Raw genomic sequence first — 26,988 nt, 5'->3', positions numbered from 1 at the left:
TTTACCTTTTATGTCTATCTTTTGTAACTACAAGCTAATATGTACTGTATATTCAAAGAAAAAAAATTTAAGGAAGTGGTTTACCTTGATTGGGAATACTTGCTGTTTAAGGACGATGATGTGGCATCTCTTCTTGAAAATTTCAAGGAACCATAATGATGCCGGAAAGGAGTAGCAACAGCAGCTGTCATGGAACCATCAGTTTCATAAACCCATTTATTTCCAAATAACTGGCTGGGGACAAAACCAGCTGCCTCTTGGAAACATTTGTGACAAGTTACTTTAAAAGTGAACAGAGAGATGAAGATTTGTCTCAGGAGGAAATTTAGCTTTTACAGAAGCTCAAGAAATACCACCACTCCAGACCCAAACACACAAGGGAGTAACCAGTTAGGAATTGAAAAGACGTATTGCTGTAGGTATGAAGGAGGCCAAACAGCATTTCCTGATACATTTCTATGGAATTAATTCACAGGCTAAATGTACTCAATGTGTGTTGGAGTTAGGATGTGCAGCATAGTTTGTAATAGGTGTCACTTTTGTCTTCACTCTCTTATCTTTTGCTACCTCCAACTGGGTAAGAGTGTATAACTAAGCCTTGCCTTTTTAATTTGGTGATCCTCAGTTGAAGTTATGTTACCAGCCAAGCAAAGTGTAGAAAATTGGACTGGTTATCATCGAGTTGTAGAACATGTAAAAGATGCCACTACTCACATTAAACAAACATAGACTAAGAGGGTTAAGGTTGGTAGCAGTGGGGGCTTGGAGTCTGCCCTGGTTTTCCTATATAATTGTTCTGTTTCTAGAACAGCTCAACGTGACACTGATGTGGACCTCCAAGCATATGTAGCAGTGCACCATCTCCACACATCCACTCCCTGAATAGTGACTGGGCATGCACAAGCCATAAATACAGCTTGATATAACTCGGCTAACAGGTCTTCATGTGCATCGTGATTGGTAACTGTAACATATGCCCAAGTCATTTTGTAAAAAGATACAAAGGAAGAAGTTAAAGCTGCTTCGCTGAACACTACTCAGATCCAAAAACTGCATATACTATTTGTACCACATTGGTAAGGTGATGTCACATGTTTAAAAGAAGATCAATCAAAAACATTCAAGGGGTTAAAGGTGATGAATTTTTAATAGAAATGTTGAACAATATGACAACATATTGAAATTCTGTAAGCATTTTTCTTTTCTTTACATATTCAACAATTTTTCTTTTTGCAATTTACACATCAGTGTGCCATTTATTACTTTGTCCTAGGAGAGGTCCCTGTTGCTCCTTTACACTATTACCAATATTATTACCTTTGCCATTAGCAAAGTATTTCTGAATTAATGTTACTAATTACATTTAGTATTTACATTTTCCCCCTGCAGTGACAAAGACATGTTGTGCTACAAAACCCTTATGAACTGTATCCTATACAGTCCTCCAACCTGTTAATGCAAATGCTTTACTTTGTTCCATACTTAATAAAATATGGAATGTGTGGGTAAATGGAGCATTAATCATTTTGAAATTACAAAAGTTTTACAAGAAACCAAAGGAATTCCAATTAAGTCTGTAATTTTAGCTGTTATACCAGATTTCTATCTCACCTCTTTATGATTTTATATAAAGACAGGCATGTTTTAGCTGCACTGTAAAATACATTTGTTAAAATAAGCCTCAAAGTTAGCCACCTTTGAATTAGTTACCATAATGAAATTGTGCAGTTCTTTGAAGGGACTTGATCACTGCTGCAGTTAAGAGCAAATTAAGCAAAGTATATAAGCATTACACACACCACACAGAATGTAAAAAAAAGTTTGAAACACCAAATGTGTGCTTTAAATTAAATGATTTATGAAATATTTTCTTAGATCATCTTTAGCTATAATCAGCAGCCTGCTGTGTTAATGTACTTTTCCCTGTTCAAATATTTAGCACATATTCATGCATAAATTATACACAAATTGTGGGCATTTAGGTAGCTATAATTCAATACAATCATTGTCATAAAAAACTCTGCAATCAGTTTCTGCAAACTATTCCCAAAAATATTAATGTAGTACTAGAAATACAATGGTTTATTAAAAAGAAAAATACAATAAAGATTTGTCCAAAATAGTTTACCTACAGTAAATGGTTGCAAACACAACGCATTTCAGATTTAAAAAAAAAAAAAAAAAAGGTCAATTGCATAACCTCATGCACTTCTAAGTTTCATTTTGCATGGTAAAATGAAATTAAAAATGCAAAAGAAAGACCACACCACTTCACCGCCTGTTTTTTTTTTTTTCCTTTTTAGATAACCATGATGAACTTACACATCAAGGTGCCACTAAGGCTTAGTAAACAATACTGCTTGTAAATTTTCTTATTACATAGAGGTTTGAATTTGTGATAATGTAAAAGACATGATTTCACTTAAATGAAAACAAGTTGTAAAGTGATATGGTAGTGTGTAAATCAGACTCTCTTTACAACATTCACAGTATATTCACACAAAAAAAAAAAAAAAAAAAAAAGAAAAAGGAAACAAAATGGCCATGGAATTAGAACGCTTGCATGGAAAAATAAATAAAAGCCACATATATAAATTATAGGAGTTTCTCAAAACAAGCTTGACCAAGTCCTGATTAGGCAAATTAAACAGCATACTCTTGCCAGTTTAAAAAAAAAAACTCACAAACAAGGAAGACAAAATAGACTTCAACAATAAAAAAAAGAATCTGTTAATGGCTAAATATTTAACACATGGCCCACAGCAATTTAGGAAATAGTACCCAAAAAAGCCACTGCATATTGTATTTAAATAAATTCATTCATGTAAATATGAAGAAAAATTCCTACAAACCTTAGAGCCATTACTGATTATTCAAAAAATTCCTCAATTTTCATAGAAATAATAATAAAAAAACCTTGATCTTCAGTAAATCTTTCAGCACAGAGAAAACTGCATCATAGTAGTGTCCTCTAACACTCAGCAGTGCTGTAACTGCACTTTTTAACCACAATCCAAAGCCAAAACAGATTACAAAATGACTACTACATTTAGTATATTGTATGAAATAATAGAAAACTTTTAAATATTCTTTCAATACAATGAAGGCAGTAAATAGACTAACTACATGGTCAAAGTACTGTGCAAACCACAAATCTTTTATTTAGTTTTTTTTTACATTTTGTACAATTTAAGTGCAGTCTCATTTTGGGTTTTGGGATTGGTGGTGTTACTTTGTAGAATACTGGCTCCTTGGCAAACAAATATAGCCCTAACATTTTCTACCCAAAATTTTTATTAGATTTCCAGCAGAGAAAGGACTAGAGACAAAGAGAGAGGAGTTAAAACAGAGGAATGAAGGAAAGAGGCTGAAGAAAATATATATTTCACAGACTATGTTAAAGCTGTGTATCTGCATAACTTAACACCAATAGTAAGCCATCATACAAGCAGCCACATAAGTTAAGACAAACCAGGTACCTGCTGTGATCAAATGACATTTCTTAACTAGATCATTCACAATATTCATTTTTTTTACATTCCGATACTTTAAAGTAACACAAGTGTACTGTTCCGTAATTCTTTTTTCTAATCTTAATGCAAGAAAGAGGTAGATTAATGAGTGGATAATTTTAGATTCATGTCCATGTTTCAGACTCAAAGTGTATACTTTTGCCTGTTGATTTGACGATAAAAGACTAAAAATATGAAATGTAAATTTCTTTTCTTCATGCTAGTAAACAAATTGGGTCACAAGGAGTCAAAAAAGTCTTAATACAGCAGTATATTTTCCTCCTCTCTATCAATAAGTGCATAAGCTGCTTTATGGTAATTCGAACGTATGACTGTCAGGCTTTGGCTGCATAAAGTGTTACCAAGCACCTTAAAAAAATAACTTAAAAAACAGAGAAAAAAAAATCCATCTAGAGATTTGATGTGTGTGTGTGTGTGTCTGTGTGTTCCATTAAAGTTGAAATCCCTCCATTGGAGCCTCTTGTTGCTGAAAGATAAATTGTTGCTGACTTTCATCCACCTGTGGAACAATACTTGAATCTTCCTCCTCTACACCAAAATAATGCTCAATTAAATCAAAAGCTTTCTGATAGATCTCTTGATTCTCATGGCTCTGAAGAAATTCAATTTTATCCAAACCTAAAAAGGAAAAAAAAAAAAGAGAACATTTACAATAGTTAAAATGCTTATATTACAAAACACATTTGAGTGCCTGTAAGAAGGGTTACACTATCACCTTACAGATCTGATGTTCTGAGTTTACATCCCCACACAAGGTCACTGTTCATGTTGAATGTGCAGTTCAATCCTAAGTCATCCTCTCACATCACAGAAGACATGATGGTAAGGTAAATTGGTGGTTCAAAATATTTTATTAATATTTCCATTATATAGCCAAAGGTTTATTGACACCTCTCCAAATTATTGAGTTCAGTTGATTCAGTTGTACCCACTATTAACAGGTGCATAAAATAAAACACACAGTCATGCAATCACCATTGATAAACACTGGTAGTAAAATGGGTTGTAGTGGAGAGCTCAGTGACTTTAAAACTTGGTACTGTCACAGGATGTCACAAGTCAGTACATGACGTTTCTGCTGGTCTACACAGGCCCCGGTGAACTATAAGAGCTATTATTGTAAAGTGAAAGTGTTTAGGAGCAACAGTTGCACCACCTTGATGTAGCAGACCACTCAAACTCACATGATGACTCCACCAAGTGCTGAAACGCATAACCATAAAATTTGCCTATCTACTGTTACATCACTCACAACTGAGTTCCAAACTTTAATGTTGGGATTTTCATAAAATGAGTTTCCATGACTTGGCAGCTGCACACACATAAGATCGCTAGCACAATGCCAAGTGTTAGGTGGAGAGTTGTCAAGCAAGTTGCCACTGGACTCTGGAGCAGTGGAAACATGTTCTTTGGAGTGATGAATCGTGTTTCACCATCTGGCAATCTGTTGGATGAATCTGGATTTGGCGGATGCCAGGAGCACTCTATATACTGCGTATAGTAAAGTTTGGTGAAGGATGAGGGATAACAATCTGGGGTGTTTTTCATGGTTTGGGATAGGCCTATTAGTTCCAGTGAATGTTAGTATTAATGATACAGCATAAAAAGACTTACATAAGGGTCTTCCATAAATTTGGAAGCGCATATTGTTTCAGTTCCAGCATAACTGTGCCCCTGCTCACAAAACCAAGTCCACGGAGACAGTTTGACAAGTTTGGTATGGATGAGCTTGAGTGGCCTGCCAAAGCCCTGACCTCAATTGCGAGTCAGGGTTTTTTTTGTCCAACATCAGTACTCTCTTTGCTGAATGGCCAAAATTTCTCAGACACACTAAACAACTGTGTGGAAAGAGTAAAGGCTGGTATAGCCGCTTGGGGTGGCCAACTCTGTTATAATGCACATGGTTTTGGAAAAGAGTGTCCAACATGTAAGTGTCACACTCAGGTGTTAGTGAACAAATGTTGAGGAGGTAGTGTTTACTTTCCACAGTCATGTTTCAATTCTCATATACTTTTTGGGAAAAGAAGAATCCTGAGGTTTCAAGGTAAGTTCATGTTTAGCATCATCATCAGCAAGTAATCCAAGTCAAAGAGCAAGAATATCAATACACTATTTCCATAAAAAACATGAACTTGAAATTGGCCTAGCACAAGGGTGAGGGTGGATTTGTGTTTGAATTTGCCCCAAGTTGGTTTCTTGTCTGGCACTCTGTGCTGCTAGGATAAGCAGTGAAATATTTAACTTTGTTCCACACAGGTAATGACCAGATTTACAATAGATAGATAGATAATTTATCTAACTATAGGTTGAAAGAAAAGTGTTTTATGTTTTGGTAGAAGCTTCTCAAGTGATACTAAATTTTCTTCTTTTTTTAAAACAACTCTTCTGTTGTAGACAGGAAAAGGAATATTTCCTTAAAATGTTTTTTTCTTTTTAAACAATTACTGTACTCATGCTCTGTTTGAGAGTTTAACTGTGTTATATATATATGTTTTATTTTACTCTACATGTACCTTGACTGCTGTAGTTTGAGAAGCATCCCAGATACGCACGGAAGCCAAAGCAAAAGAGTGAGAATTTGAAAACTCCAGAAAAAGAAAGTCTGCAAATCTGATTTAAAACTGGTGTTCTACAGTCTTGAGGTGTTCCAACAATAATCAATTCTAATTCCATGAACTCCACTATATTTTGAATCACCCAATTTAACAATCTGAAACACTAAACTAAACACTAAACTGACTAAATTAGAAGATACAAAATATATTTGCAGATAATTGCTAACCTACTTAAACATTTTCCTAAAATATACAATACACAAGATCTCAATTTTCAAAATAATCAGTACAAAAAAAAATTCTAGGAACAAGCTATTGGATAAAATCATGCATAAACCACAAAACTGCATCATACCATATGCTTCTTCAATCAGGGCACAATATGGATTGATGCCTGTTCCATTTTGTTTGGCTTCTTGTTCTCCTAATCTCAAAATGTTTTCCAGTCCATTAAGAGCAACCTGAACTATTTTAGAATCCATCACTGTTAGAAGATCGCATAGTGGCTTGATACAATTCAATGATACCAAATACCTATACAATAAAAACAAAGGAAGTGTGAAAAGTTTTTCACAAAAAAATAAATAAATAAAATAAGAGAATCCCAACTTGAAAAGTATACATTTCCAGTAAGTGCAAGCATTTATTACCAGTATTACTTTAGGCAGAACATTAAGGCTTACTTTATCTGTTCAGGTGTTCCACCAGAAGTGGCATTAGTGATGGCCCATGCTGCTTCTTTCCTTGTACGAAATTCAGCCTTCTGTAGAATCTCAATCAGGAGGGGAAAAATATTGGAATCAATAACTGCCTAAAAACAAATAAAAGAATTATACATACAGATACTGCTTGTCCCTGTCTGAATATTAGAAAACGCAGAGTTAACATTTCTAAAATTTGTAAGGACATGTAATGGGGATTTAATACAATAAAGTAATCCAATTCTTTTAACATATTAATAAATTGCTACAGAGAAATCTTTTTTTCTTTTTTAACTTTTTAATTACATTTAAATAACAATATATCAAAACACCCTTCCATGCTTGCACACATGCACTTTACGTTATGTGTAGTTTTTTTTTGTAGTTTTGTGTTCCAGATAGCACTGTGGTCCTGGAGGAATGTTGTTTCGTTTCACTATGTACTATATTAATTGCATATGGCTGAGATGACAATAAAACCTACTTGACTTCTTTAGTTGTTTGTACTGTGAATAAGGTAGTATGTCATAAACGGCACAAGGCACTCTGTTTCAATACCAGTTACAAGTGAAAGTAATCATAATTATATGCAGCAATATGACAACAATACACGGGAAATGTTGTTTTCATGTGTTTAAATATATAGGATATTCCGCAAAGTTGCAGTAACAGCTATACCGATCTGAATGCGGAGAACATCAAGAAACCAGATATAAAAAAGTGATCCTTTACTTATCTGACAAAACTAACTCTAGGATTGAAAAGGTGAGAACGCACAGTATCATTAAGACTATTTGCTACACTAATCAGCCTATAAGATCTAGAAAATGCCGATATAGTGTGGAGTCATTTAATGAAATGTAGACCTTGGAAACAAACGTGCACCGATGCAGCAGGTATCTCATTTCAACTGACAAGGCTTACTACTGAAGAACAAATGACCTGAAATATTTAGCAGCTTGTTGAACAACTGTGATGGCTTAGTTCCAACAATGCTCCTGTCACAAATTTTCACCATTTCAGCGTTAGGGGTTAGGCACCTTTGAAATCAAAGGACCATACATTACGAACATCTTATGAAGTCACAAAGGGCATGAGAGGAATAAAAAAAGGCAATCACCATGAAGTGATATGGTTACTATCAGAACACAACAGCTTCCTCTCTGGTATTCTGCAGCTTACTGTTAACCCCAAAGACTGCAGAGAATGAACATACCTTTTCATGCCTAAACCTTACCTTTACTAACATGTCAACCTGCGCCATGGTCCAAGCGTGAAAATGTTTAATGAAGCCATATACAGAGGTTACTGCCTGTGGTCAATTAAAGGTGTATGACACTTTGAAGGCTATACTGCACTTCAGAAACACCCTAAATGTTTAACTGATAAAGGTTTTAACAGAGAAACTAAATGGTAATTGGTTGGGTCTAAATTAAGAATCAAGATTATTATCAATAATGAATTGAAATTCATTTTTGTCTATACTGGAAAAATATATTGAGTGCATTCAGATTGTGGTAGAAGAGTGCTATGCACTCATGCACAACAAATCTTTACCAAAAAAAAAAAAATGTAAAAAGTTGCAGGTAACCCTCCACCCCGTATAAAAAGCTGGACTACCAGTAACAGGTTTGCAAGGCTGACATCCAAGTAGAATACCATACAAATTTAGAATTTGTCCACCACATTTTGTTTTGTGTCACAGGAAGGAAAATCTTGATATAAAAATCATACAATCTGCAAGCACTGTCATATGAAACTTAAGCACACTTAAAACAATGAGAGTCTCACTCTTATTGGGCCAATTTATGCTTAATTTCAAAATCCTCACAAATGCAAAGTAAAAAAAAAATGTAAAAGAATTTTTTTTTCTCCATGCAATCTGCATCAGCCTTTGATAATTCTAGTGTTCAGATCGATTTGCTCATGTTTAACAAATACAGTACTTCACTGATAAAACAGCACATAAATAATGTAGTGACACATCTCATAAGGCAAAATATGCATACAGTCTCCAGACTTTTAAATATATGCACACGATGAAGCTAAACCAATAAGAAATAATATTTCAAATATAAATTTGGTTTTAGGGGTAACAACAAAGTAAAACGCAGGAATCCAACTTCTTTTCTAAGTTTTACTTTTATATTTTTTCTTCTCTATTTAAGGCTTATTAAGACTTAAAATTAAGAAATTTTGTTTAGTTGCCGGACTCCAGTTTTTACTATTTTCCATGTAAATCTATGAAGTACAAGTATATTCCAATTGAAGTTTAAATGTTTTAACAATTCAGCTTTAAAAGATTTGTACCATTGTTATTTTAATGATTAAGCAATGTTTCACAGCTATTTTGACAATTGCTGCCACCTAGTGGTTTTGGGTTTTATACAGACTACAAGCAAGCATGGCATAAATCAAAAGAAAAGTCTTTCATGTGTTCATGCATGTATATAATACAGGGTGGTCCAGATCTAATTATGCAGATTCAGATCATCTGGATGACTTTGATTTATGCAGGGATGATTCTAGTTCTGCGCAAAGACGATTCTTCATGTCGTCAGTTCGCACACTTCTCAATGGTCTGGGATTTTTTTGGGTGATTTTCTATGTAATATACTTAATAAGTTATAGCATAATGAAAATTGCATAATTAGATCTAGACCACCGTATACATTAATTTTTCAGTCTCTGTACTATAGTTGGAAATCTGCACAAATGTACACCATACGAAAAATGTAAACAAGAACAGGCTGATCAGCCTAAAATTTTAATCACTACTTATTACTACCTATTACAATATTTTAAAATGTTTTCCACATACCCACACTCCCCTGTGTGTAAATTTTGCATAAAGGTTTTTCCTCACATAACCAGTCTCAATCTGTGTCCCCTTGTTTAACTCATTTTAAAGTAACAGCTGTAACTCCATTGTACTAATTCTCTTCACAATGTGTACGCTTCTATCATCTTGCTTTCCTAACCTCTGTTTCATTAAACAGAAAAGATTTAACCCCTTTAATCTTTATACACTTGACTACCCTGCAGTCCTAGGAGTCTAATTGCACACTTCTGGACTTCCTCTAGGTTTATTCTATCTTTATCATAACGCAAATCAGCACTGTAAAAAAGTATCACAGATATGATATCACTAGAACATAGTATAGCCGAAAAGCAACTGGTCTTGACTTATACTAAAAACAAGATGCTACATAACCTACTAACCTATTAGATTTCTTAATTACTTCAGTACATTGCCTGGACAAGGAAAATGTCAGGTTTCAGATGTCCTAATTGTGTATTCAATTTTAACAAATTTACAGCCTGTGTGTACTTAACATTTCATCAGCCAACAGCTGACTGTCTGAATTTTGCACAAGTCCTTGAATGTAATTGTAATGATTCTGAAAAGTGTTGCTAGATCTTTTCTTTAATAATTGTCTACATTAACTTACCCAAGATACAGGCTTATATTTATTAGGATAGGACCAATCATTTCTTTTACAGAGGACATCTACTAGCTTCCAGTCTTAACTACTAACCATCTTAAGATTACGAGTTAGTAGTTTATGACTGCTAACTTCCCAGTCCCAGAAATTCAATTGGTTTCAGTGTTTTTATTACTATTCTCTACAACAACAACAACAACATTTATTTATCTTGCACATTTTCATACAAATAATGTAGCTCAAAGTGCTTTACATGATGAAGAGAAAAAAAAAAGACAAAGTAAGAATTAAAATAAGACAACACTAATTAACATAGAATAAGAGTAAGGTCCGATAGCCATGGAAGACAGGGAGAAAAAAAAATAAATAAATAAAAAAAAAAATAAATAAAACCTCCAGGAAGCTGGAGAGAGAAAAAAAAAAAAAAATGCAGAGGTTCCAGACCATGAGATCACCCAGCCCCCTCTGGGCTATCTTCCTCCCTCAATTTCCTAATCACATAGAGAAATTAAATATTCCATTTAAGTAGACACTGTTAAAGAATCACTTTTCCCAACTCAAAGCTGACTTGCTGATGGCCAATCTTAAGTTATTTTAAAAACTTGATTCCTACGTTCAGTAATTCTTGTTTGTTTTGTGGTCCACTTGGACACATTGAATTCTATACTCAAATTATGGACATTTTATTGATTCACATTAAATACAGTACCTGCTTTTGTTTTCTGCTTTTGTTTTCTGCTAAGACCCAATCTATGTTGGTTGGTCTGTCTAGGGCTAGTGCTCTCCTTCAGGTTATTCATTTGTTTCACTTCACTGAACTAGTCATATTTAGGATTTTGTGTTTTTTTTTTTTTTTTAAACATTGTGCAATTAAGGTATAAATAGCTCTATAATACTCTGCAAATACGCTATCTCCCTGATAAGTCTGCTGCTGCTCCAGATAATTTTTTTCATTCTTTTTAATTAAGGAACATGGATATTATTAAATGTCGTAAGGTTTTTCTAGTTGCCAAGGTTGGTCCAATGTCCTGAATTTGGCAAAAGATACACTTTACCCTGATATATGCTTTCCTTGGACTTCTTGTTAAATGGTGTTCTTTTAAGCGATTTATCATGAGTGGTTATGTAGGTAATAATTTAAAATATTTATGAAAAACTAATGCTGTGCTGAACAATAAAATGAAAAAGAAACAATGCAGCATAGCCTTGATGTTCTGCTATGGACTTCCCCTGCCAAATGCAAAAGAAAAAGACTCACTGTATGAAGAATAAAATGGATACATTATGAAAGAAAATGTATAATAATATTACTCCATACAATATGCAATCAGCAGGGGGTGTAAAGGTGGATTGAAGTATCACTATATTCAGCATGTGATAGGGAAAAATCCCACTGCAACCCATTGAAAACATGTTAAAAACTTAATTCATTTGGCTTAAATTATTTTTCAGCACTATGAATCAATTTATTATTTTGTCTGATACTTGAAGCACATTTTATTATGCCCCCATGATATGGTGCATTTCATTTCTTTAGGATATTGAATATACAAGACCTAAATAATATTCATTTTGGAATCCTTTTGAGCATACCTGAATCTGAGCTCTATTCCCAGCTGTAATGTTAGAAACTGTCCAACAGGCTTCCTTCCTAATGGATTCTTTAGGACTGCTAAGCAAATGCAGAAGACATGGCAACGCTGAACAATTTAATATTACCTAGAAGAAAACATCAAAAACTAGGGTTATCCTTTGCAGCATCTAAGTTAAAACTCATGAACATAAAAATTAAATTATATAATCTAAAAGGTAAAACATCTGTTTGAAAGACTTAATAATGTATGAAGCACAAAACTATATATATATATATATATATATATATATATATATATATATATGTATATATGTATATATGTATATATGTATATATGTTACCGAGTGGTTTCCATGCCCGGAGAGGACACCTGCCTTTTCCATTCTCTTTTTACATATCGCACAGCCATATCAGGCTCACTCTTGATATCCGGAGGAACATTGTGTCTTATGTATTGAATGACTGGGACAGGTTCAAGGTGTGGACTGATGACGGTACAGGAGATAATTACTGTATACTACACAGGAGCACTATAAGAGTGAAATGCTTAAGTCCTTCACCTATGGTTCTGCATGTGAGTTGATGGCTGCCGTTGAATTGTTCGGTTGTCGCTTTCAAGTGTACCAAAATAGCCAAATACTTTACACCTTTGGACAACTGCCAATGCCTCTTAAACATCTTAGATTCACAGGTGACTATTTGAGTAGTGGACCCATTGATGTTTATGAATGTTTAAACTCTCAAAAGCTGGATGTGAAGTTATCGATAAAACCGGTTGTATGATTACAACGCTTGACAGATGCCGAATGTCACTTCAACAAAACAAATCCTGCAAATACTAACGTAATTGAAACAACCCATGAAACTCAAACCGATTATGACAGCACCAATCCAAGCTGTGAGATATGAGGCAAGATTGCTTTTCACATGGCCAAATGTACGTTGCATGCTCAAGAATAAGCTCAACGCACAGCTCGGTCATATTACAACCAGAGGGCCGAACTGACAACGTGGCATACAAAGAGATCCTTAACAAATCATTACTGGTATATTTTCCCTCAGTTTAAAAAGGTTTACTTTTCTTCTTAATAAAAATTTTAAGGCAGTACTTCGCCGCAGAGAAGTGCAGGTATTTTGCTAGTGAGAAAATAATTAAAGGTTTCTTTCACAAAGTCACAATCAGATGTGTCAACAGATCCTGGTTTAACTGCCTACAAAAAAAGAGGGTACAGTATGTAGTATCATCTACTGAGGCTTCATATTTTCATTATTTCTTCATCTAGCATAAAAAAGTTCATTTGTAATAGATTAGATTGAGGCTATAAACTAAATGTCTGAAGACAACAAAGACAGAGTAATAGAACTTGGTAATGACACCTGCAAGACACATAACTAGTCTATGATGAATAGTTAATAATTGAAGTGTCAAAATAGCAAAAATGTAAAGGTGAAATAGTCACATAAGTATACTATTTATATTTGAACATATTCAAACAAAGATTAAAATAATAGATACTTTATGCATGTTTGCACTTAGTGCTTTTTTAATATTTATACCGTATGCTTCTTTTTGCTTTTGGGGTCACGAGATTGAGTTTCAAAAGTCCATGAGAATTGAAATCAATAGTAGGAGGATGCCAGAGAACAGTTAATAATCTTAGTACAAACTGTACATCTAAAAGCAGACTAGTGTGAGAAGACACTAGAATTCCCGAAGTCTACAAAAAAAAAAAAAAACTCATAATCCCGGGCCACCTTAAATTCCTTCTCACCTCTCCATCAGCGTCTTCTGTGTTGTAAGTGTATTGATCAGTACAAGCAGCCTGCTATTGCATCTCCCTGCCTACCTCCGCAGTTCAATTCGCAAAGAAAGTTCTCAGTGTTTATCTTGGAGTGAAGTGCCTGGAGTTGTAGAGGGCAAATAATGTATCATCACTTGGAATACATACATTTTATGTGTGCTCCGGGTCTATAACAATCTATGTAAACACATCGTTAAAGCAGAAACTTTTTTCATGTTTTAGTAATAATTGACAAAATGTAGACATGAAGTGTATAATGTGTGAAGCCTGAAGTCCAAATATCAAAAACACTTTCACAAAAGGTATTCTTAATATTACACAATAAAAACCACACACTTGATTTGCATCTGTAACAACAGGTGTACATTTAAAGTTAGCAATTTTTTTTTTCAGGTTTATTCTCTCAGTCACGCTCATGCTCCCACATCCCCTCACACTAATCCCTGAAAAACCCCCAATACGAAGCGGTTTTCAAATAAAGACGTGGTATAACAAACTTGTTTTGCTATAACACCTCTTTATTTGAAAACAGTGTCAGCTCTTGTGTGTGAATGAGACTGGGAAAACTGTGGACATGGGTGTGAGTGGTGTACGTGACTGAGAATGATTGCAGATGTGAATTTTTTATATTCAGTTTTATTCTTGGGTGTTCCTACTCACGCTGAATTAGTATGCACCTTCTGGTCCATGATGTCAAAGCTGCATTGACAAAAAAGAGAGACATAGGTATATATGACATTTGGAATAATTCATTTTATGACCTGTATAGCACATTTCGGGAAACGTTGCACTAATGCAACATTGTATTCATTCGCATACCTTCATGTGGCTGTAGTCAGTGACAGCATTTGTTTGTTTTTTTTTTTCCTCCGATCTTGCCCAGTCTCCACATTTTGGTGCTTGGTGGCATTTCTTTTGTATTCCAGGAGATGCAGAGGACAGAATAGTACAGAGAGGTCAGTTCCACACTATATACAATTATCAAATTCAAATGTTAACAGTTCCAACACACCCAAGGACTATCCTTCTTACACATCTCTCTATGCTATGGTTCCTATTACACTGAAGGAGCACCTAACACTGAACTTTCTTTCCTGGGGGAAGTGGAGGTTTTAGAACAGACGCTGGTTAATTTTGCATCCTCTTTTCTTTTTCCATCGCCTTTTCTTGTAAGAAGTGACAACGAAGTTCCTCTTCAAGGTGAGCCATGAACACTCTTCTTTTCTCAGATGTACATTCATCGCCGACAGGTTAAGCAAACTTTTTTTTTTTCTTTTTTCAGTTTTATGCTCTCAGTCACATTCACACTCCCACAACCCAAACCCCTGATCAGACGCGGTTTTCTGATCAAGACGTGTACTTGACTGGGAATAATTGTGGTTTTGAGTAGTGTTTTGAGACAATGGGACTGGAAATTCTCTGATGTGGTATCAGTTCTGTATGGTTGTGGGAGTGGGTGTGAGTTTGAGTGGTGCATGTAACTGAGAATTACTGCGAATGTGAGTGGTGTTTTGAGATAATGGAGCTGGAAATTACAGGGAACTTTGTCGCATCTTACAAGAAAAGGTGATGGAAAAAAAAGAGGAGGTAACATTGACAAGCCTCTGTTCCAAGACCTCCGCTTCCCTCAAGAAAGAAAGTTCAGTGTCATGTGCTCCTTCAGTGTAATAGGAACCACAGCATAGAGAGGGATGTCTATTGCAAGAGGTACACATGTTGTAAATGTAGAAAGGATGGTCCTTGGGTGTGTGGGAACTGTTAACATTTGAATTTAATGATTGTATATAGCACAGAACCAAAATCTTTGTACTATTGTCCTCTGGCCCTCCTGGAATACAAAGGAAACACCACCATGCACCAAAATGTGGAGATTGGGCAAGATCGGAGGGGAGGAGAAAAAAAAAAAAAAACCCCGAGGTCACGGACTATAACCACATGAAGGTATGTGAATGAATATAATGTTGCATTAGTGCAACAATGTTTTCCAAAATGTGCTATACAGGTCTTAAAATGAATTATTCCAAATGTCATATATAACAATGTCTCTTTTTGTCACTGCAGCTTTGACATCATAGACAAGAAGGTGCATGCTAATTCAGCGTATGCAGGAACACTCAATAAAACTGAATATAAAAAATGGTTGGGGGAGAAAGAACAAATAACACATCCATAATCATTCCCAGTCATGCACACGACTCACACCAACAGTTTCCCCAGTCCCAATCCTGTTCACGCACAAGATCTGACACGTTTTTCAAATAAAAACGTCATTATCTGAAAACAGCGTGAGATTGGGGGTTTTGGGTTGTTGGAGTGTGAACATGACTGAGAGAATAAAACTGTAAAAAAATGCTAAGTACCATAAATTTTCACTGGCTGTTACAGACGCAAATCACATGTATATTTTTATTGTATAATATTAACAATAAGAGCAGCTCACTACTCAAAACCGGTGACCTCTTGATGATGAATCAGCAGTTCTTACTGATGCATGATGCAAGCTGTTGTATCAATTGCCTACCCTAACCCGCTTCCTTTTTCTTCGGTTCTATTCTTGAATTAAAAACTCACTTGTTTTGTTATACTCATACCTTTTGTCATAGTGTTTATTTGATATTTGGACTTAAGGCTTCACACATTATATACCTCATGTCTACATTTTGTCAATTACTATAACATGAAAAACGTTTGTTTTAACGACGTGTTTACATAGATTGTTGTAGACCCGGAACACACATGAAATGTGTCTATTCCAAATGACGATATATTTACCTTCTACAACTACAGGCACTTCACTCCAAGATAAACACTGAGAACCTACTTTGCGATTGGGTGTTGGATGGGAAGGATGGGATAGCAGGCTGCTTGCTGCTTGTGCAAATCGACACATTTGCAACACATAAGACGCTCATGGAGAGGAGTGAAAGAATTTAAGGAATTATGGGCCAGGATTATGAGTTTTTTGTAGGCTTCAGGAATTCTAGTGTTAAAAAAAAATAATGTTACCAGTAACGATTAAAACTAGTGTGAATTAAAATAGCCAGCCACTTTTTACATCAAACTAAACAATTAAGACTAATACTGGAAACAAGCAAGAACAACTTAAAACAACTTTCATGTGAAAATTTCAATGGGTCTTACTTGAGTCTGAATATCGTCACCAGTCACAATATTTCCAACAGCCCTTAAAGCAGGTGAAATTACTTTGTAATCAGTATGCCTGTGAAAAAACAAAGCAACACCACAGAATAGACATGTTATGTTAAATAGAAGTAAATTTTTTTTGCTGTTAAACTAGTTATTTAAAATCAGTAATTTTGTTATCTGAACATCAATATTTTTCAGATATTTTTTCAGTCTACTTACTGTGGCGGATGGCTGGGTCCCATGCCTGGCCGGGACGTCCATTTTATGTATGTTCTGGGGTAGCAACCATGGGCTGCTCAATACCTCCCCCAGGATGCTTGGTGGCAGCCTCCCTGGCTGACGGTGGTTCCTCAGCTTCCCGTAAGGCTCCATGGGAGATGTAGTACTCCACAGCCCTGTTGGGATCTGGGGTGGTCCCTGAACCCAGCTGGGCTAATGTTCAGCCCCATCCGGGAGTGCAACCAGAAACAGGTGATCGAGTACCTGGAGCACTTCCGGATGGACCATAAAAGGAGCCAGCAACCACCACTCAATGCCCAGAGTCAGGAGGGAGAGGACAAAGCTTGATGGGAGGAGGAGTGGTGGTGGTGATGCCAGAAGGGAGTGTTGTGATGGGAAGAGTGTGTTTTGTGACTGTGTTGTGGCTGGAGGGATTACAGGGAAGACGTGCCCTCCAACTAAAGAAAAATAAAAACCTTTTGGTTATTTTATATGTGCCTCAGTGTCAGTCTGTGTCGGGCGCAATATAGCACCTTGTTACATTACAATAAACCAATTAATGGAATTTTACCTTTACAGTGCATTTTGCACTGCTTCACACTTCGCAAAAATGAAGGCATGCAGCATGCTGATCTCCTTACTTTCTATAGTGTAAAGAACACAAGCACAGCATTTGAACCTAGGGCACGGACTAACAGAATACATTAAACTCACCTTAATTTCAATACAATAGTAATTTAACTTTCTGCATTTAAAAAAAATTAAACAACTGCTTTGTAAATCATTTACTACTCTGTTATGGTGCACTGTCATAATGCCTGCAACTGTCACATATGTAACAAACTCATACATATGTTTCAGAAACCTTTGGCTCACTGGTTAGCTCAGTTTCACACTATGCTGTGTGTGTTTATATTGATTTTAAAAGCCTACAGCATGCAGAGGTTTCTCAATAAATAAAATGTATACTACTAAACTAAAACTAGTTGTGTTCCGGGCAGCAAGGTGGCGCAGTGATAGCGCTGCTGCCTCGCAGTTAGGAGACCTGGGTTTGCTTTCCGGGTCCTCCCTGCGTGGAGTTTGCATGTTCTCCCAGTGTCTGCGTGGGTTTCCTCTGGGCGCTCCAGTTTCCTCCCACAGTACAAAGACATGCAGGTTAGGTGGACTGGCGATTCTAAATTGGCCCTAGTGTGTGCTTGATGTGTTTGTGCGTGCCCTGCAGTGGGATGGCACCCTGCCCAGGATTGGTTCCTGCCTTGTGCCCTGTGTTGGCTGGGATTGGCTCCAGCAGACCCCCCGTGACACTGTATTTAGGATTCAGCGGGTTGGAAAATGGATGGATGGATGGATAGTTGTGTTCCAGGAACTTGAGGCCTGCTTAGTGTGGTGAACCAATTGAATATATGTGTATGTAGGACAATGTTACTCTTTTCTGACCAATGCAAGGGTTACAATATTTAATGCTAGCTCATCCCAGCATTTTGGTAAAACATTTCAACAAATCAGAAATTAGATTGTACATATGAGATACACTCTAAAACCTGGCTGTTCAAATCACCCAAAACAGCTTTAAGACTAAATATTAAAAGAATGAATTTTAGATCTATTTTCTAAATCTAAAATCATTAACTCAGTGGTAAGAATTCTGCATTTTTTTCAAACCTTAATTTGTTTTACTTACATTAGAAGTTCCACCAGCCTTCTACATACTCCAGAGTCAATTACAGCTTGAATTTTGTCATTGGGACCATCAGAAAGATACGATAAAGCCCAGCAGGCATCTGCCAAAACATCTGGATCACTGCTGAAAAGTAGCCTTGACAGGACATTCAAACAGGGAGAAACCTATATTTGGAAAAATAATTTGCCTAAAATTACTTGTAGTTATGCCATTAACAACTTTTTGACAAATAAAAGGTTAATTAGTATATGTAATAAATCAACATGAAGTTATATCATCTTCAGATTTCTTTCAGATATCAGAATGTATCATCTACATTTAATATTTAACAAATATCTTTAAAGGTATTCTTCCCAACATAACACGGCAAACCCTATTCAGCTACCCTTGCAAAATAAAATCAAATTCTGAAGCTCAGTAAAGTCGTATTGCCTACCACACTACTGTCATCTTATTCCGAGTATCTACAGTTATCTGTGTGGCCAAATACTTAACATTAGTGCAAAAACTTACCTAGTGTGGCGGACGGCTGGGGCTTTTACCCAGCCGGGACGCCTGGAGGCTGGAAGAATTGGGAGAAAGAGAGACAGACAGTATCTCCCTCGGGACAAGAGAGGGCAGTCCCCCTGGTTTGTATCGGGACCACAGGATTGGAGCTTGGAAGCTCAAACCTCTTGAGGCCTGTGGCCACTGCCAGGGGGTGCCTGGACTGTTGTGAAGCCCTGGGCAGCAGCACTTCCACCAAACTCTGAAGTGCTGCCAGAAGATCCAGGGACACTGGGAGTGTTTCCAGGTGTCCATGCAGCACTTCCACCACACCAGGAAGTGTGGACGGATAGTCGTCAAGGAGAACCTGGAGCTCTCCAGGGGCACTATAAAAAAGGCCGCCTCATTTCATTCTGATAGCCGGAATCGGGAGGTAGAGGACAGAGCTTGCAGAAGAGGAGTGGAGGCAACAGAGGATAGAGAAAAGAAGAATAAAGAAAAACAGTGAGAAGAAAAAAAAAAAAAAAGGAAAGGACTGAGCATAGGCGATTTGTGCACTGTGTAAAGGAAAATAGTGTGTGCTTTAGGGACTTTTGCGTCTCAGGGTCGGTCTGTGTCCGGGCTGATCTTCACACTAGCTTTCAGCTGTACTCAAGTTCTTGCCGAAAAACTCATTAAAAAGTAAAATCCAGAATCCTCTATATCAATTCCATTCACAATTTTTGAACACTATTATACCATCTCTATTTGGAAAACTGCACTTGGTACTACAGATAAGGCATCACAAGTGCATTACATATATCTTAAGCATAGATGTTTTTTTGATTGCACTCTAAACAATGTAATAAAATACACTGTCTGAATGTGTGGAATAATGAGACCACTACAGACTCCGTCAAACCTGAAAGTTTTAGGAGCCTCTGCTGCGTGTTCAAATTAGAAACATGTTCTTCCTGCACTTGTTTACGTAGTTTATATTAAATGCACAAGTCTAACTTCTGTCCATCTTCACGATTTATCAGATACTAGACTGTTTGCGATTCTAAAGGTTTGGCATCATGAGATCATTCATAAATAATTATAAATATAGTTGTGACCTCCACACTAGTCTTTGACAGCCATCATCAAAATCATCTAATTTGGAAAAAGTTCCTTGTACCATAATTCTTTGCTTCCAGTATTTAGTTCATATTTCAACTCATCTACTTTTGCATGATATTCCACCAGCAGAGGAAATAGTATACTGTGCTGTGTAAGCTCATAACTCTGTGCGCTATTTTTTTAATCATTAACCTTAGTAAGTGTTTGTGTATGTATATCTGTCTGGATGATAAGGTTATGGAGAAACAAATAATAATAATACCAAGCGAGGGTTGAAAAATAAGAAAAATTGGTGTTACTGGACAACTACAATATTTCAATGATATATGTTGGCAACAGCAGCAGGGCAACATCTTTATAAATCGACACACCCTAATCTTTTGGAGCAGATGAGCTCTTCGCATGAGAGGCAGTAAAAAATAAGCAGCATAAGAGTCCACTTCTCCAACTCTGGTTAAATGTTGCTATGATCAGATGCACCAACCTGTCCACACAGACTTGAAGCTGTAATTGCTGCCACCATAGGGGTGAATAGTTAAGCAATCAAGTATTTTACATTTTATAATTAGAATTAATTCAGATCTATTTTCAGTTTGACATTTAAGAACAATTTTCTGTTGATCAATGTCAAAAAAAGCTACGTTTAATCCACTGTGATTCAATATTGTATAACAACAAGATATGAAAGGTTCCAAGGAGGGGGGACAGCGTGAATATTTTATAGACACTCTCATATTTTAAACCATGTTCCAGCTTGAACAAATTTGATTAAATAAACATTTCAAAATCTGAATTAGTTTAGGCTTCAACTTGTAAAAAGAGATTTCAAAAACAAACCTACCTTGCTAAAATCAGGAGGAGGATTCTTCCCTCTGCATAAGTTAGACAAAGCCCAGACTGCATTTCTTGTTGTTGTAAGCCGACTTGATTTTGTTAATAACCTGTTAAATGCAAGTTGTCAAATAACCACAATAGTATATTTTTCTTTGCTTTTAAAATAAAAGGTTTATGCAATTTGAGTAAAATTAAAAATTACCTACCACCTAGATACCCTCTCCTCCAACTTGTAAAAAGGCATTCTTATTTGCCATCAATCCTAATTTCAAAACTTAGGACTCCTCTCATTGTAAAGTAAGGGTATGCAAACCTTTTTACAAGATGCACTTGGGGGAATTGTGAACTGTTCCTCAAAGCAAAATGCTTTCAGTATTGTTTGTTCCCTTCTTAGGGACTGCCCTGTTCAGATTATATTAAAGGCTTTCAGGAAGAATCAGCTGCAGCGACTAGTATGGACATTATAAGGATTTAGTGTACAAAGTCCAATTACTTAAGGATTTAGATTTTTGCTTGGTGTTGTCTTAATAATTAAGATGAGCCAATGCCTTGGTTGTGTAGAAAACAATGCTTCTGACAAAATTTTATACATGCCGAGTCTATTACAGTAATCCCTCACTATATTGCGCTTCGACTTTCGAGGCTTCACTCTATCACGGATTTTATATGTAAGCATATCTAAATATATACTGCGGATTTTTCGCTTATTCACGGATTTTTCCGGACAATGGGTCTTTTATTTCTGGTACATGATTCCTCAGTTGGTTTGCCCAGTTGATTTAATACAAGGGACGCTATTGGCAGATGGCTGAGAAGCTACCCAATTATAGCACGCGGTTAAGTTCCTGGGTGCCGATTGGCTCAGTGACAGACAGCAGCATTCGATTCCGCTTTGCGTTAGCCAGCATCTCATCTCTCTCATTCAGCATCAATGTGTTTCGCTGTGTAAAGTGTTAACTTTTGTGTTTATCTTTGTGCATAGTCAAGCCCTTCATTATGTCCCCAAAATGATCTGCTCCTGCTTCCAGGGCCATGCCCAAGCGCCACAGACGCCTGAAGAGGCTCCTTTAGAAGAGCTGTAACACTCTCCTTTGTTGTGCAGTAACATGTGTTCCAGGGCATACAGTGAGATCACAAAAGACAAGTCTCCTTATATATATATATATATATATAGACTAATATAGAAAATAAACCCTTTTGTTACAGGAGCCCCGTTCCTGAATTGTTCTCATTTAAACCATGTCTGAAGGTTCACTTCTTTAACATTATTATAATGGTTGACTTGGTTGTTCATAATCTGTTAATGTTGGTAAGTTTTTTTTCCTACAAATCTGTGGAAATCTTCATGGGCTATTAACACTAGAATCCCTGAAGCCTATGCAAAAACACTTCATCCCGGGTCACCTTAAATTCTTTTGCACCTCTCCTCATCAGCTTCTGGTTTGCAAATGCGTCGATCAGCACAAACAACAAGCAGCCTGCGGTCCCATCCCCCACCCAAAATACGGAGATGAAGTCAGTTGCAAACATCTCCCTGCTCAAGTCTCTTTATCATGGTGTGAGGTGCCTGGAGTTGTACAGGGTAAATAATATATTGTTATTTGGAATACACACATTTCATGTGCGTTCTGTGTCTAAATAGATCTGTGCAAGTGTAGGATGATACGAAATGAGAGGCAAGAAATGCTGAACACATACTTTTTCTATGTTATACTAATAATGGCGTGAAATGTATAACGTGTGAAAACTTCAGTTCAAATATTGATTTAAATGTGCACTTTTATTCAAGAATATAACCAAAGAAAAAAAAATATTCAATTTACATGTTACTGTCAATGAGTTAGAAACCGAAGCTCAAATGTCATTCGAAGGAATTTAAGGTGGCCCAGGATTACAAGTACTGACAAAGGCTTCAAGGATTCTACTGTTAGTGATTCTTTTTCTTTACTGTATTTTGTTCTCTGTATTCTACTGTGGCACAATTGCTGCTATCCCTGCTTTGAACAAACTACAGGGTGGTCCAGATATAATTATGCAGATTCAGATCATCTGGATGACTTTGTTTTATACGGGGACAATTCCAGCTTGGCGCAAAGACGATTCTTCATGTCGTCAGTTCTCACACTTCGATGGTCTGGGATTTTTCGGGTGATTTTCTATGTAATAAACTTAAGTTACAGCGTAATGAAAATTGCATAATTAGATCTGGACCACCCTATATTACCTTAGCCATTGAAAAGAAACATCAGAGAAATACAACATTAAGTAACATCACCTATTAACAAAGTAAAAACTTATTTCAAATTACAGTCACAGACCATAGCATGTGGTATAGGATACCCAAAAAGAAAAAAAGGAGTAAGTGATGTAGACGGAGACTGACTTTTCCTGTTTACAAGGACCACAGACCTCACAAGCATTTACTCTCTCAGTGATAAATACTTTGTGTGTGGACCACTTCAGTTACATCGTAAACCAAGTTTATGGATCATTGTATTACTTACTAGCAAAATACCCGTGCTTCGCAGCGGAGTAGTGTGTTAAAGAAGTTATGAAAAATAAAAGGAAACATTTTAAAAATAATGTAACCTGACTGCCAATGTAATTGTTTTGTGTTATGAGTGTTGCCTTCATCAAGGATTTGATTATCATTATTTCTTTCAATCAGGTTCATATTTGGGAGGATGTGTCGTGTTCAAGTTACATTCCGTGTTTGTCTAGTCTATCCCTGACCATCTCATCCTCGTTGTCAACTGTTGTAAAGATAACAGGTTTCATTCATCGAAGTGATCACCACCGAAATCGGTACTCGTGAATCTAAGATGTTTAACAGGCATTCCCGGTATTAAGTTGTGGATTTGCCTGCGAATATTTAGCGGCAGCATGTCTATGAACGTAATTTAAACTTACACCTTGCTTTCCTATTGATATGTCTACAAAGGCTTGTTCAGATTCAGAGGGTTGTTCCTGTCCTACTGCATCAATAAACAGCTCGTCTTCCTATTTATCTGAGACATCACACACTGCAGGCATGGGTTTACCTTTCCCAGTACTGCAAATTTTAGCGAAGTGCTTCAATTTACCACATTTTTTACATGGTCTTCCTTGTCACAGTCTGTTCACGTGAACCACTCCAAGTACATGCATCGAAGGTTCTCAGCTGTGCTTGTGCTATCTCGTGCGACCTTGCGATGTCCACGGCTTTATTTAATGTTAGCTCACTTAGGCACTTAAGTTTCTCTCGCACTTTCGCTGAGTTTGTGCCAAATACTAGCTACCCGTGACCGTCTCATCTTCGTTTGCATAAGCACAATCCTTCACTCGCGAACATTTAGCGGCAGCGTGTCTACTGGATTGCTGCCGACGGATGGCCTTATGTGGGCAGGTACTCAATTACGTGGGAGGCGCGACGATGAGGGACGCGACTCCGCCTCACATGGCGACCGAGCTGCAGGGTATGGCCGTATATATGTACGTAAGTAGGTTCCAGTTATGACCGTTACGTGTAGAATTTCGAAATGAAACCTGCTTAACTTTTGTAAGTAAGCTATAAGGAATGAGCCTGGCAAATTTCAGCCTTCTACCTACACGGGAAGTTGGAGAATTAGTGATGAGTAAGTCAGTCAGTCAGTGAGGGCTTTGCCTTTTATTAGTATATAGATTTAATAAGATGTGTGCTTATGTATCTAAATGTTGCATCATAAAGTAATTTTGCATTGCTGTGTAATATTCATAAATCTGCCTAAGATATATTAAGTATGTCCTCAGTGACGTGTGCTCTAGGAGAACAAATTGATTTATTTTGAGAGCTGTCATGTGACATACTACCCAAGGTGTTGGTTTATTTCACCATAGTAAGAGTTGTTTACATTCTTTAAATTTTCAAAGTGACAGGCACTACACCATGCTTGAAGAGGTAATCATTTTGAATTTTACTTGTATATATAATACAGTATTGGGTACTTCAGATTTACTCCATGGGGACTCTGCATGAGCATCTTCAAACCATTGTACAGTTTATATGTTGCAAGGCTTTTGATTATATTCAAATGAAATTATTAAGGCTACTTCAATAAATGCTTTAAATTTTTATGTTGTGCTTGTTTGTACTATCAGAGCTGTTTTTCAAACATCATGATTTTTGGCACCAATCCCATCAAATATTTCTCACAACTAATTACAGTGCACCCAGATTACTGATTTCTCAGAAGAATTTGGAATAGATACATCTTTACAAAGCATCCTGAAAATGATTACACTTTCTATACCTCTGCTTTCCTCTAGGATATCAGTAGCTATACTGACCCAGTTGCATATCAAGCAAGTTTGGTTTTTATCTACCTGCTACTTTGCTCTTGTAATATAAACTGGTACTCTACTGAATGTTAACTTTAACAAAAGAATGATAGCACCATTCTCCAATAGTCCTCTCCACAAACATCCTCAAATTTTAATAATTAGAAATCTGCATGGCCTATGTTAAATCGTAGTTTTGATAAAAAAAAAAAAAATAAAAAAAATAAAAAAAATAAAAAATACTTACTGCAACAGTGGAGGTAGTATCCCACAGTTTAACACATAGTCTCTACACTCGGCATTATCTCCAGCAATATTTCCCAAAGCCCATACAGCCTAAAATAATAATAAAACAAAAACTTTAAATACAGAAAACTGAAAATTGTCAAAGGAAAAACAAACACTGAACACTCACACCACAACAACAATTAAATCAACTACTGAATTGCTAATACTAATAAGATGGATTCTGAAACTCTTAATCTCAGGTGTTTTTATATTGGTTGAAATGCATTTGACTCACAAGGAAAACAAAGCCAAAAAAGTAAAAAAAAAAAAAAAAAGAAACTTAACCAAAATACTACTGTAATAACAACTCTAGCGTTGCTAATTAGTGTGAAATTAGTCTTGAGAAGCCAGACATATAATATATACGTCTGAGACAACCATAAGTGAATTTTGCTTAAAAATGGGTAGAAACAAATAGATAGCACATTATGTGTCACATTTCAAAACCAATCCAATGCCTCATAAAGGTAGTGCTTAAAGCAGGGATGTGGATTTTGAACAGCAAACCGCAGATGCGACAGAGAGCAAGTTTCTGATTATGATGAATCGTCTACAGATTATTAATTTTCTGAAAAGAACCCAATTAAACATATGTCTATAGCTTGTGCAGACAGCACATTACATGTGTTGAAAATAGACAAAACCTGCTGCAAGTGAAAAAACCCCTCTGTAACATCTGATTATACATTGGCAGTCAAAGACATAAATGGACTTGTGCCAAAAATGAAAGATGCACTGCCACAGGTGCTGTGCATGTAAGAATTGACAATGGTGTTCATGAAAATATGAACTACAAAATCTGCATTTGAAGTAAACAATGTGTTACACCCTGTCAAAAGGGACTACTACTAAGATAGTTGATTATAAAGAGCCATAGCCACAGGGCGAGGCTGTACAACATCCACTTATTGACTGCATATCTAAACAATTAACTAAAATTAACATTACTGTCTTAATTGGAAATGCAAACATACCATGCCAGAATACAGTGACAGTATTTTAACATGTAGTGTATACATAGAGTTTAGAAAAGCTTTGTGGTCTATTCGCTGTTATGCCATATAATGATACAAAAGTCAAAATGACAGTTGAAGTCAGAAGTTTACATACACTGGGGGTAAATTCTTTAAAACTCACGTTATAACCCCTCCCCCTCCACAGATTTTATGCTAACAAACCATACATTAGGCAAATTGTTTAAGACATCTGCTTTGTGCAGGGCATAAGTAATTTTTTCCAACAATGTTCAGAGTATTTCACTCTTATTTATTCACTTTTCATTGAATGGTTTGTCAGTATAAATTC

At 36.3% G+C, this 26,988-nt stretch overlaps 1 protein-coding gene across 2 annotated transcripts in view; it reads right to left on the bottom strand.

The window, feature by feature from the left end:
* Positions 1-2,295: 2,295 nt before the first annotated feature.
* kpna5 (karyopherin alpha 5 (importin alpha 6)) overlaps positions 2,296-26,988 on the bottom strand; it is an 84,624-nt gene continuing 59,931 nt past the window's right edge. For both annotated transcript variants that reach the window (XM_039747620.1, XM_039747619.1), the window contains exons 7-14: positions 25,643-25,731; positions 21,107-21,206; positions 18,679-18,842; positions 16,773-16,851; positions 11,829-11,954; positions 6,772-6,899; positions 6,444-6,622; positions 2,296-4,151 (exon numbers count right to left, since the gene is read on the bottom strand). In XM_039747620.1, coding sequence (XP_039603554.1) covers positions 3,964-4,151; positions 6,444-6,622; positions 6,772-6,899; positions 11,829-11,954; positions 16,773-16,851; positions 18,679-18,842; positions 21,107-21,206; positions 25,643-25,731 — 1,053 coding nt within the window. In that variant the 3' untranslated portion in view covers positions 2,296-3,963. The remainder of the gene's footprint in view (positions 4,152-6,443; positions 6,623-6,771; positions 6,900-11,828; positions 11,955-16,772; positions 16,852-18,678; positions 18,843-21,106; positions 21,207-25,642; positions 25,732-26,988) is intronic.

Source organism: Polypterus senegalus, chromosome 3, assembly GCF_016835505.1.
Source record: "Polypterus senegalus isolate Bchr_013 chromosome 3, ASM1683550v1, whole genome shotgun sequence".
Taxonomy (NCBI): domain Eukaryota; kingdom Metazoa; phylum Chordata; class Cladistia; order Polypteriformes; family Polypteridae; genus Polypterus; species Polypterus senegalus.
The sequence above is the reverse complement of the archived record's forward strand: the minus strand, read 5'-3'. Positions and strand labels throughout refer to the sequence as shown.